At 41.9% G+C, this 12,725-nt stretch overlaps 1 protein-coding gene across 2 annotated transcripts in view; it reads left to right on the top strand.

Moving 5' to 3' along the window:
* The window catches only part of scarb1 (scavenger receptor class B, member 1), a 44,067-nt gene extending 32,090 nt beyond the window's left edge, over positions 1–11,977 (top strand). The window contains exons 11-13 of one of the 2 annotated variants that reach the window (XM_083794210.1): positions 2,328–2,477; positions 7,292–7,358; positions 11,848–11,977. In XM_083794210.1, coding sequence (XP_083650336.1) covers positions 2,328–2,477; positions 7,292–7,358; positions 11,848–11,861 — 231 coding nt within the window. In that variant the 3' untranslated portion in view covers positions 11,862–11,977. The remainder of the gene's footprint in view (positions 1–2,327; positions 2,478–7,291; positions 7,359–11,847) is intronic. The other variant, XM_083794209.1, reaches the window with a different exon arrangement.
* The last annotated feature ends 748 nt before the right edge of the window (positions 11,978–12,725 follow it).

Raw genomic sequence — 12,725 nt, 5'->3', positions numbered from 1 at the left:
ACCATAGGATTTTCTTTAAGTATTTATTTAAAGACGGTTACAAAACATTGTGTTCATTGTCATGATTTGTCACGATCCGAGTTGTCTTTGTCCGCGGCGTAACCGTCTTTAAATAAATACTTTAAGAAAATCCTATGGTCAGAATGCATTGCATTTCATTTCCTGGGCCGTTCGTTGTTCTGAAAGGGGGAGGGACTGCGCCGCTCTATAGGAGAACATTGAGTACACCAGGTGAATTTAGCAGACCGTATGGGAAGTACTTGGTGGTTAGGAGAAGTGATTTTAGAAAGGAACTGGTCGGAATAACGTGTTCCTTCCACGCGCTACTGTACGTCCAACCAGGGAAACTCCCCCCCCCCCCCCCCCCCCCCCCCCCTGTCAGATGAAAAGAAGCGGGTTTGGACGCTCATGCGTAGAAGGAGTCAGTCCGTTGCTCTCCCCAGGTTGGCAGAGGAAGTGTAGAGCCCAGGATTATGTTAGACAATTGACACTGGGTAAAACAATGGGTTACAATTTGAATAGAAAGTTGAAATGGGGAGATTACAAGGTTTCTGCCTGACAGTAACGATTTTCAAATTATCCTGGGGGACTGCCATTGGATTTTTGGGAATTTTCGTATTTTTTTCATGTCATATGAAAGCAGGGAATCATAGCTTCAAATAGATATATTGGTTGTTCAGTTTAACCCACCAGTTTTGGAGATAATGTTTAAGCATTTATTCCATATTTACATGTCGTTTTCAGCTCTGACACTTATTTCAGACATGTTCTAGTATGTGAAGAGTCTGCCTGTGCTATTAACTCATGGTGCAAAGCTGGAGGGTGCGCGATGGCAGGCTCTCAGTCAAACCTGGTCACATGTTGTGTCTCTCAGAGTGGATACATAGATGGACCTGTCTGTCCTCAACATGTTTATGTCTCTGTCTCTCAGAGTGGGTACATAGATGGACCTGTCTGTCCTCAACATGTTTATGTCTCTGTCTCTCAGAGTGGGTACATAGATGGACCTGTCTGTCCTCAACATGTTTATGTCTCTGTCTCTCAGAGTGGATACATAGATGGACCTGTCTGTCCTCAACATGTTTATGTCTTTATGTCTCTCAGAGTGGGTACATAGATGGACCTGTCTGTCCTCAACATGTTTATGTCTCTGTCTCTCAGAGTGGATACATAGATGGACCTGTCTGTCCTCAACATGTTTATGTCTCTGTCTCTCAGAGTGGGTACATAGATGGACCTGTCTGTCCTCAACATGTTTATGTCTCTGTCTCTCAGAGTGGGTACATAGATGGACCTGTCTGTCCTCAACATGTTTATGTCTCTGTCTCTCAGAGTGGATACATAGATGGACCTGTCTGTCCTCAACATGTTTATGTCTTTATGTCTCTCAGAGTGGGTACATAGATGGACCTGTCTGTCCTCAACATGTTTATGTCTCTGTCTCTCAGAGTGGATACATAGATGGACCTGTCTGTCCTCAACATGTTTATGTCTTTATGTCTCTCAGAGTGGATACATAGATGGACCTGTCTGTCCTTAACATGTTTATGTCTCTGTCTCTCAGAGTGGGTACATAGATGGACCTGTCTGTCCTCAACATGTTTATGTCTCTGTCTCTCAGAGTGGGTACATAGATGGACCTGTCTGTCCTCAACATGTTTATGTCTCTGTCTCTCAGAGTGGGTACATAGATGGACCTGTCTGTCCTCAACATGTCTCTGTCTCTTGTCTCTCAGAGTGGGTACATAGATGGACCTGTCTGTCCTCAACATGTTTATGTCTCTGTCTCTCAGAGTGGGTACATAGATGGACCTGTCTGTCCTCAACATGTTTATGTCTCTGTCTCTCAGAGTGGATACATAGATGGACCTGTCTGTCCTCAACATGTCTCTGTCTCTTGTCTCTCAGAGTGGATACATAGATGGACCTGTCTGTCCTCAACATGTTTATGTCTCTGTCTCTCAGAGTGGGTACATAGATGGACCTGTCTGTCCTCAACATGTTTATGTCTTTATGTCTCTCAGAGTGGATACATAGATGGACCTGTCTGTCCTCAACATGTTTATGTCTCTGTCTCTCAGAGTGGATACATAGATGGACCTGTCTGTCCTCAACATGTTTATGTCTTTATGTCTCTCAGAGTGGGTACATAGATGGACCTGTCTGTCCTCAACATGTTTATGTCTTTATGTCTCTCAGAGTGGGTACATAGATGGACCTGTCTGTCCTCAACATGTTTATGTCTCTGTCTCTTGTCTCTCAGAGTGGGTACATAGATGGACCTGTCTGTCCTCAACATGTTTATGTCTCTGTCTCTTGTCTCTCAGAGTGGGTACATAGATGGACCGGTCCTGAACATGTTTCGGACCAACCTGGTGGTTCTGCCCGCTGTCATGGAGTACATGCAGTACACCTTCATAGGCCTGGGCCTGCTCACCATAGTAATATCCTTCGTCCTGTACAAACGACTGAAGAAGGTAAAGTAACCCACTCGCGCACACACCGACCGCACACTTCGGTGTGTGTGTGCGTGTGTGTGTGTGTGTGTGTGTGTGTGTGTGTGTGTGTGTGTGTGTGTGTGTGTGTGTGTGTGTGTGTGTGTGTGTGTGTGTGTGTGCGTGTGTGTGTGTGTGTGTGTGTGTGTGTGTGTGATCCGGTACGGTCGCCCCTAAACCATCTCGCCCCTCGATTATTTTCCGCCGACCTCACGCCGACCGCTTATTTTGTTTTTACTGAGAATAAGGTTAGAAATAAGTTTAGGGTTGGGCATAGCTTTACTGAGGTTAAGGTTAGAAATACGTTTAGGGTTGGGCATAGTTTTACTGGGGTTAAGTTTAGGAATAGGGGTTAGGTTTAGGCATAGTTTTACTGAGGTTAAGTTTAGGAATAGGGGTTAGGTTTAGGCATAGTTTTACTGGGGTTAAGTTTAGGAATAGGGTTAGGTTTAGGCATAGTTTTACTGGGGGTTAAGTTTAGGAATAGGGTTAGGTTTAGGCATAGTTTTACTGGGGTTAAGTTTAGAAATAGGGTTAGGTTTAGGCATAGTTTTACTGGGGTTAAGTTTAGGAATAGGGGTTAGGTTTAGGCATAATTTTACTGAGGTTACGTTTAGGAATAGGGGTTAGGTTTAGGCATAGTTTTACTGGGGGTTAAGTTTAGGAATAGGGGTTAGGTTTAGGCATAATTTTACTGAGGTTAAGTTTAGGAATAGGGGTTAGGTTTAGGCATAGTTTTACTGGGGTTAAGTTTAGGAATAGGGGTTAGGTTTAGGCATAATTTTACTGAGGTTAAGTTTAGGAATAGGGGTTAGGTTTAGGCATAGTTTTACTGGGGTTAAGTTTAGAAATAGGGGTTAGGTTTAGGCAGTTTTACTGGGGTTAAGTTTAGGAATAGGGTTAGGTTTAGGCATAGTTTTACTGTGGTTAAGTTTAGGAATAGGGGTTAGGTTTAGGCATAGTTTTACTGAGGTTAAGTTTAGGAATAGGGTTAGGTTTAGGCATAGTTTTACTGTGGTTAAGTTTAGAAATACGTTTAGGGTTGGGCATAGTTTTACTGACGTTAAGGTTTAGGAATAGGGTTAGGTTTAGGCATAGCTTTACTGACGTTAAGGTTTAGGAATAAGGTTATGTTTAACCGTTTAAGCATAATTTACATATAGGTTACTTTTAGGAATACCAGACCGCGCAGTTCCACCGGCTGTACGCCCGGGGCGAGTTGGTAAAGGGGCGAGTTGTTTTGTGTGTGTGTGTGTGTGTGTGTGTGTGTGTGTGTGTGTGTGTGTGTGTGTGTGTGTGTGTGTGTGTGTGTGTGTGTGTGTGTGTGTGTGTGTGTGTGTGTGTGTGTGTGTGTGTGTGTGTGTGTGTGCGAGCGTTCAGAATTACTGTATTATGTCATGTGTACATCATTAATTTATTTAATTGTGCATGCAGCTTGTTGTGTCACAGTTTTGCATGTCTGTTCACCATCACACAGAGACGGGATGCATTCCGTGCATTGTGCTTTTGTCCGAGCATATCGTCCTACAGCAGAGACTTAATTGAAGTGCTTAAGCTTTTCTATGTATACATGTCTTACTCATAAGGTTATGAATGTAAGCTTTGAATTGTGTGGTTTTTAATATTTAATTTGTATTTGCTTCCAAGTGTGCTCTCTTCTACACCTCCGTGGCTGCGGCTGAAATAATAAGGCTGAAATAATAAGGCTAAAATACTTAATTTAATTATGGGCTCCATTTTCGTCACCGCTAAACCCCTTATCCCTAAACTTCTTTTGCCTTTTTTTCCCCTATTTTGAAAATCATTTTTGAATAGTTCAACTAGCCAATCTACATTGACACGTTTTGAGCTTGTAGACTGGTCATTTTATCTATTCAAAAATGTTTTGCAAAATAGTAATAAAAAGGAGTTTAGGGATAAGGGGTTTAGCTGTGACGAAAATGGAGCCCTATGTCTTTAGCAAAACATTAATTTAACAGAATACACAAACGTGATTATAGTCAGATCCACGACTCTGTTCAGGTTTGAAATACTAGTCCACATTTCCAACCTCTGTCCGACCATGCTGTTTGGTCTATGACCGTGACTCCGCTGATGTCTGTAGATTTGTCCACGTTTGCGATTAGTCATAAAATGCAGCCAACATCGCCCCTTTTTATGTGACATGTCCTCGCTCGTGGCTCGATGGTTGGGGAAATCCTGGCTTCGCTTCACGACTCGATAAGCGCTGTCGCGTGACTGGCTGCTCCAGTGTGAGTGTGTGTGTGTGTGTAGTTGTTTAGGGTTGTTAGTGGTGGAGCGGTTAGTGGAGTGGTTAGTTAGTGGTGAGTGGTTAGTTAGTTGCAGCGGCTGTGTTGTTGAACTTGATTCATTGTAAAGACTTCTCGACATAGATGTACCTTTACTAACGACGGACTCCACGGTAAATGAGTCGAGATACAAACCGCCTCCTCTTTGATTGAGCAGAACCGTTCAAGCAGTAGAAATTAAATGCGGCCAAAAAAACTGGTTGTGTTGTTGACTGTTCCAGTGTTGATTTTGACAGCACATTTAGATTTTAGTCTTTTGAATAGTTTTCATTCACCTGGAAGTTTCAGTGTTTCGTGCAAAGTCAAGTTTTAGTCAACTAAATATCATAAGATTTTAGTCGACTAAATCTACAGTTGATTTAGTCGACTAAAATGTATTTTGGCGGGCCTTGATGCCGTGATAATGGCTCATTTTACACTTGCTGAAAATAGCAGATCCACAAGCTCACAACACGTCGCACTGCGACGTGTTGTGAGCTTGTAGATCTGCTATTTTCAACATGCAACCAAGTGTAAAATGACATTTTATTGTCAGTATATTTAGTTTTAGTCACCATAGCTTAGTTTTAATTTAGTTTCGATTTAGTTTTCATTAGTGACAAAGGTAGTCGCCGTATTAGTCATAGTCGTAGTATTAGTAGACTATGTTGTCCTCAAATTGCTTCTCAGTAACGGAGTCATGGCCTCTATGTGTACCTTTATGGTGATAGGTTTGGATGGTAGGATGTTGTGGACACAGTTAGTCTATTGATCATTTATAGACAAAAATCATTCAGGCAGTTTAGGGATTTGAGCTTGTTAATCTTGTTTGGTTAGCTTTGGTATGTTCCTGTTCTCTGTTCTCTGGCCAATCATTTAATTTATTGATACCCGTTTTGATGAACATAAAAAAGTCTGTTTCTAGGTTGTTGCATTCTGAAAGTCCCAACATCCACAACCAGCTTACTGTATAGTTTGGCAGAGGTGTTGTGTTTTAACCAAGCTTTTGTTTTTATTGTTTTAATTTAAATGTGGCTGCTAACAGTTAGGACATTGTAAACTAAACGGATGAAGTCCAAGTACAGGAGGTGCTCTGTCCTTCTCTGTAATCACAGTATGATTACAGTCATTCGTAGTCTGACCTAACGGTACTAGATAGGGTAAATCTAGTCATTATTTAGCATCATATTTAGGCCTCAGACGGTGCATCTGTCTCTCGTCTAGAAACCGGTGGTTTCCTGTCGTAGAGACATTGAAACCCAGATTAGGGACCCGTTTTTTGATGTCTTTCTGTTTTTGCAGAAGGAAAACAAGGCCTCACTGGAGTCGGAAGTGATAAGCAACCCTGCCGTGCTGCGGTTTGTGCATCTATAATGTTCCTAAACCAATCCATCTCAGATATCATAATCAGTACGACTCGCTATGATTGATTTTTATACGGATCCGCACACGCCTCTGCAGTGTTGTTTTTGGCAGCAAATTTTAGTTTTAGTTTTAGTCATAGTCTCTTGAATAGTTTTCACTTAGTTTTAGTCACATTTTAGTCACCTGGAATGTTCTACTGTTTAGTCTAGTTTTAGTCGACTAAATGACATACGATTTTAGTCGGCTAAATCTACAGTTGATTTAGTCGACTAAAATGTGTTTTGACAGGCCTTGTAATGACATATTTTACACTTTGGTTGCATGCTGAAAATAGCAGATATACAATCTCACAACGCGTCGCAGCGCAACGCGTTGTGAGATTGTATATCTGCTATTTTCAACCCAGCGTAAAACTGGATCTCTTGTCCACTAGTCCCTTACTAACATTTTAGTCTAGTTTTTATGTTGACGAAATTGTCAGTATATTTAGTCTTAGTTTTAGTCATCATAGATTCGTTTTTATTTAGTTTTTATTTAGTTTTCCTCAGTGAAAAGAGGTAGTCGACGAACATTTTTCGTCTTAGTTTTAGTCGACGAAAACAACACTGCTCGTCGCCTCGCCTCCATGAATCCTGTAAAATTCACGATTGCATGATTTTGGCTCCAGTCGATCCGTACGGAGTCACATTGGTGTGTCGTCGGCACCTGATCGAGTCATATACTGGAGAAAAGGTTATCCTCTTCACAAGGGTCTGCAGAATCACAATGAAACGCTCTAAATTACAAACGTGCGGAGCCTATTCCGTCTTTAATAAAGCTTTACTTTTGTTGCATGTTGAGTAATAATCCCTCAAAGGTGCTTGTCTGGCAGTCAGTGATGTCCAATGCTGCCACAGCTGTTGATTGATTCAAGAATCACCAAGAATCACTTGGTATACAGATGACGTGCATGTACCCCCACATTAACTGCATGACCATAAGCTATAGCATTACCGCCATCATTTGCCAACCTGCATGGAATACAAACAAATATGCAAGATCAAATGTCTTCACGGCGAGTTCTGTGAGCGCTTTACGTGCCAGACCGCCATTTTAAATTCTGATTTGGCCTGATGTGTAAACGACAGTCTGGTCAACTTTTAGGCAGCCGAACATGAGCCGGTAAAAGATTCAGAAACACAGCAGGAGAAATTTATCATGAAGGACTCAGGTGGGTACTCACTCATACACACACGTACACCCTTACAGCGTATTCGGTCCATAATATGAATCTAAAGTAGTGTTTCTCTGAATGTTTAATTTCTAGAACCCCCAGTTTGGTTTGCATGGATGGACCCCCATAAGTCTGAGAGCGTATAAATGGAACCAAACGGACCCATACGGGTCCATTTGATTCCTTTTGTACACTCTCAGAGTTACAGACACGTAAGGGACAAGGGTCCATTTGGTACCATTTGAGCACTCTCTGAGTTACAGACACGTAAGGGACAAGGGTCCATTTGGTACCATTTGAGCACTCTCAGAGTTACAGACATGTACAGTAAAGGTCATTACACACTGGCGAATTAGCGACGCGATATATTCGTGCGAATAATTCGCATTTAAAAAAAACCAATTGAAGTCCATGCAAGCTTCCACATCAGTGGCGAATGTGCGAAAATGCGACCGTTTTCGCTTTTATTTGTTCGCTCTGGTGTCGTATTTTGCAGAGATTCGCAGGCGAACTGCAACATGCAATATTTCGCATTTTCAGATCGCTTATTCGCATCGCGTCGCTAATTCGCCAGTGTGTAATGACCTTAAGCGTCCATTTTGTTCCTAAATACCAATAATGTATATAGCTGGGTCCCCCTGGAACCCCCACAAGGACCCTGGGTCCCACTTTGAGAACGATTTACAGGTCATAGATTGTTTGTTTCTGAAAACGAATTAAAAAATGTTTACACCCACAGAGCTTTTAATTAACAATGTGTAGAATAAATGTATATGTGCATGACGTCATCATCATACCCAGAACTTATGCGGGAACGGCTTTACTGAGTGGCAACACATGAGACATTCTGGCCTTGACAGCCCAAACCGTACATGCAAACAGCCCATACCGTACATGCAAACAGCCCATACCGTACATGCAAACAGCCCATACCGTACATCCAAACAGCCCATACCGTACATGCAAACAGCCCATACCGTACATGCAAACAGCCCATACCGTACATCCAAACAGCCCATACCGTACATCCAAACAGCCCATACCGTACATGCAAACAGCCCATACCGTACATCCAAACAGCCCATACCGTACATCCAAACAGCCCATACCGTACATGCAAACAGCCCACACCGTACATGCAAACAGCCCATACCGTACATGCAAACAGCCCATACCGTACATCCCAACAGCCCATACCGTACATGCAAACAGCCCATACCGTACATGCAAACAGCCCATACCGTACATGCAAACAGCCCATACCGTACATGCAAACAGCCCATACCGTACATGCAAACAGCCCATACCGTACATGCAAACAGCCCATACCGTACATGCAAACAGCCCATACCGTACATGCAAACAGCCCATACCGTACATCTGATTGCATTAGACGACGTTAAACAATATTAAAACTCACTTTGCCACTCGATTTGCCACTCACTTTATGCATGCGCATACCCTTTTTCCCATACCCTTTTTCCCATATCCTTTTTCCCATATCCTTTTTCCCATATCCTTTTTCCCATATCCTTTTTCCCATATCCTTTTTCCCATATCCTTTTTCCCATATCCTTTTTCCCATATCCTTTTTCCCATATCCTTTTTCCCATACCCTTTTTCCCATATCCTTTTTCCCATATCCTTTTTCCCATACCCTTTTTCCCATACCCTTTTTCCCATATCCTTTTTCCCATATCCTTTTTCCCATATCCTTTTTCCCATATCCTTTTTCCCATATCCTTTTTCCCATATCCTTTTTCCCATACCCTTTTTCCCATACCCTTTTTCCCATACCCTTTTTCCCATACCCTTTTTCCCCAAAGAAAAGGTGCATTTTAATAATGATGTTGTCTGGACATCAAAAATGTAGAATTATTGGTTTGTTTACCTCCGTAAACCGTAAGCTGATGGCAGTCGTTATTTTCTTTTTTTTTTGGCTGTATATTTTTTCTTTCTTTTCTTTTTATTAAACCCTAATTAATCGTGTGAGGTGATGGGGAAATAACAAACTCTATGTAACAGATGTTGTAAAAGTGGCTGAACTATGATACTGTATACCCTATTAGCAAAAGGATGCACAGCACACGTCTAGGGCTTTTAGTAATTCTAGTGATTTTTACTAGTCGACTAGTTGTTTAACTAGGCCTACCTATCGTTTTTTTGGGTAATATTTGTACATCTAAAAACTGTACATTGGTGACTATAACTATAATCTACCTGATCTTGAGGCCTACAAAAAAGGGAGAAAAAAAAAACTTCTTATCAACTAGTCAACTAGTACCAACGAGGTCAACTAGTCGACTAGTTAAATAGTCCACTAGTTGCTTAAAGCCCTACAGCACCGGCCCTTGTGAGGTGTTGGCCAACGGGGAAGTTAATACTGAATGGAAAAAAGATGTATAGCCGCACACTTAAACACGCGTTTAACGAGGACGCAGAGAAACCAACGTTTCGGAACAGATACTACTGCCTTCTTCAGGGTGAACTGGATGTATACCCTAGGCTAACATGGAAGGGAAGATGTTGTTTTTCTCAGTATGGCACTTGTATTAACTTGCCACACTTTTGTATCAGTTGTACACTTCTGCCCATACAGTGTCATTAACATTTCTTTCTGCCTGTCTCGGTTGGGTTGAGAAACATCACGCGATGTCCATGAACCGTCTTTTTATATAAGTTTCCTCTCAGAGAAATTATGTAAAATTGATTATGTTTTTTTTCCCTGCATGTGACACAGGTGGGATCTTGATGCCGTTTTGTGCTTGTGACAGACCATTAATTAAAGATAGAAGCATTATGCAATGCTAAATATAACTTAACCCATTTAGGCCCTGACATAAAAAAACTAAATGAGTCTGAATATTGAATATATATTCAAAGATTTGTGCCGCATTTCCATGATTTTTCAAAAATAGCAGACCTACAATCTCGTAGAGTGGCGCGCTATCTGCTACTTTTCAATAGCTAAAGTATTACATAATGCTTAGTTAAAACACCAAAAGGGCTTCCCGCCCAGAATGGGCTAAGTATTGTATAATATGCGTAAATCAAGAAAGAAAAGCTGTTTTTTTTTTCTCCCCGAACTACTACGTTTTATGCTTTTACGACAGGGTGACTATATTTAAAGTGTGTGTAAGTGATATGGGTTTTTTCTTTGCAATAAAAAAGCGTGTTAAAAGGTTAACTATCTATTCTGATACTGATAGTAAGGATTTATTGCTATAGTGTGTTCAGTAACACCTTCTCTCCAGCTCAAACAGAAAATACATATTCAGGCCGGGATACCAACTTTATCCAGTATAAAGGACCGATAATCTCACAAAGATCATTTATCATCAAACATTTCCACTGTTTTGTCTGCTCATATCCCCCCCCCCCCACCGCTTCCAATTTCACTTATTGATCCTGTATTGTGTATGACTACTCTCTCTTGATGGAATGAAAATTGGTATCCCGAACTGAAGGTGTATTTTATGTGTATTAACCCATTCTGAACGGGCACCCATTTTGGTGTTAGCATCGTGTCGTGCTTTAGCTATTTAAAAATAGCAGATCTACAAGCTCATATCGCGCCACCGAGTGGCGCGCTACGAGCTTGTAGGTCTGCTATTTTTGAAAAATCAAAGAACTACTGACATTTTTTAGAATCTGATCTCAGGTCAGAATGGGTTCATCAGACCAGTGTGTGTCCGGCGGAAACCTCGTATGAATCTGATCTCAGGTCAGAATGGGTTAAAGATCCGGAGAGACCCGTTACTGAACAAACACTATAGAGCGGCGCAGTTCTGCCCCCTTTCATGACGACGCCAGGCCCAGGAAATGATTCCCAATGCATTTTTCCCATAGCCATTTCAAAAGGTATTTATTTAAAGACGCGGACAAAGCCAACTCGAGTCGTGACAACTCATGACAACAAACACAATATTTTGGACCAAACAAGTAATTACAAAGAAGAAAAACAACAAAAAGTGTTGTAACCTGCCGTTTTTTTCTTCTTTCTAATTATGTGTTCGTTGTCATGATTTGTCACGACAAGAGTTGGCTTTGTCCGCGGCGTAAACGTCTTTAAATAAATACTTTCTGAAATGTCTATGAGGAAAATGAACGGAGAATCACGGGAACGGGAACCCCTTTTGGTGTTTTAAACATGTTATAATTTAGCTATTGAAAAATAGCAGATCTACAAGCTCATAGCTTGTAGGTCTGCTGTTTTTTAAAAATTGTGAAAATATTTATTTCAGAAAACTGGTCAGACCAAGTAAAACTAAACCGCGGCGAGTTGGTAAACTGGCGAGTTCTCCGGATACCGCGTTATCATGCATATATTACTAATATTCTCTCTCTGTGTGTGTGTGTGTGTGTGTGTGTGTGTGTGTGTGTGTGTGTGTGTGTGTGTGTGTGTGTGTGTGTGTGTGTGTGTGTGTGTGTGTGTGTGTGTGTGTGTGTGTGTGTGTGTGTGTGTGTGTGTGTGCTCCTGCTGCAGATCATCCCATGTAATGGATGTAGCGCGTCGTGTACCCCATCAGACCTGACTGATCCACACAGTGAGAAAACACCCCTGCTGCACCAAACAGACTGACTTTAACACAACGGCAATGAACTCACTGTACAACGAACGCAGCCACGGCTGGCCGATCCGCACAATAACAGCAATGAACTCACTGTACAACGAACGCAGCCACGGCTGGCCGCTCCGCACAATCTATGACGTTTTGACCGCCGGGGACAATGTTTGCCCCGTCGAGGAGGAGGGGGAGGGAAGGGGGAGGCCGGTCATTGTTTACCGTCATGGAAAAAAACGACAGTCCCGATCAACCTCGCAATCTGCAAGTACTACAGGTCCACAAAAAAACACCACAACGTAGCAAAAAGTCACTTTTTTTTTTTGTTGTCTGCGAATTCAGCCAACTTTCAACCTCAAGGCGTCCATATTCTTGGGCATGTCGTTTTGTGTATATATATATATATATATATATAGGCGGAACGTTTCAGGAAATGGCAGATCGACAATGTCACGCCGCGCCGCGATGCGACGCGCTGTGGAAAGCTTCGTTTGATCTCCTGTTTTCACGCGAAAAAGTGTACTGTAAAACTACAGTAATCTTGTCCACATGTGGCTCAAGGTTTTTTGTTACATAGTCCTCTGACCTGAGATCAGATTCATACGAGGTTTCCACTGGACACACACTGGTCTGATGAACCCATTCTGACCCGAGATCAGATTCTAAAAAATGTCAGTCGTTCTTCGATTTTTCAAAAATAGCAAGACCTACAAGCTCGTAGCGCGCCACTCGGTGGCGCGCTACGAGCTTGTAGGTCTGCTATTTTTCAATAGCTAAAGCATAGCATGATGCTAACACC

The sequence above is a fragment of the Protomyctophum parallelum genome, assembly GCF_964188405.1.
Source record: "Protomyctophum parallelum genome assembly, chromosome: 21".
Taxonomy (NCBI): Eukaryota; Metazoa; Chordata; class Actinopteri; order Myctophiformes; family Myctophidae; genus Protomyctophum; species Protomyctophum parallelum.
The sequence above is the reverse complement of the archived record's forward strand: the minus strand, read 5'-3'. Positions and strand labels throughout refer to the sequence as shown.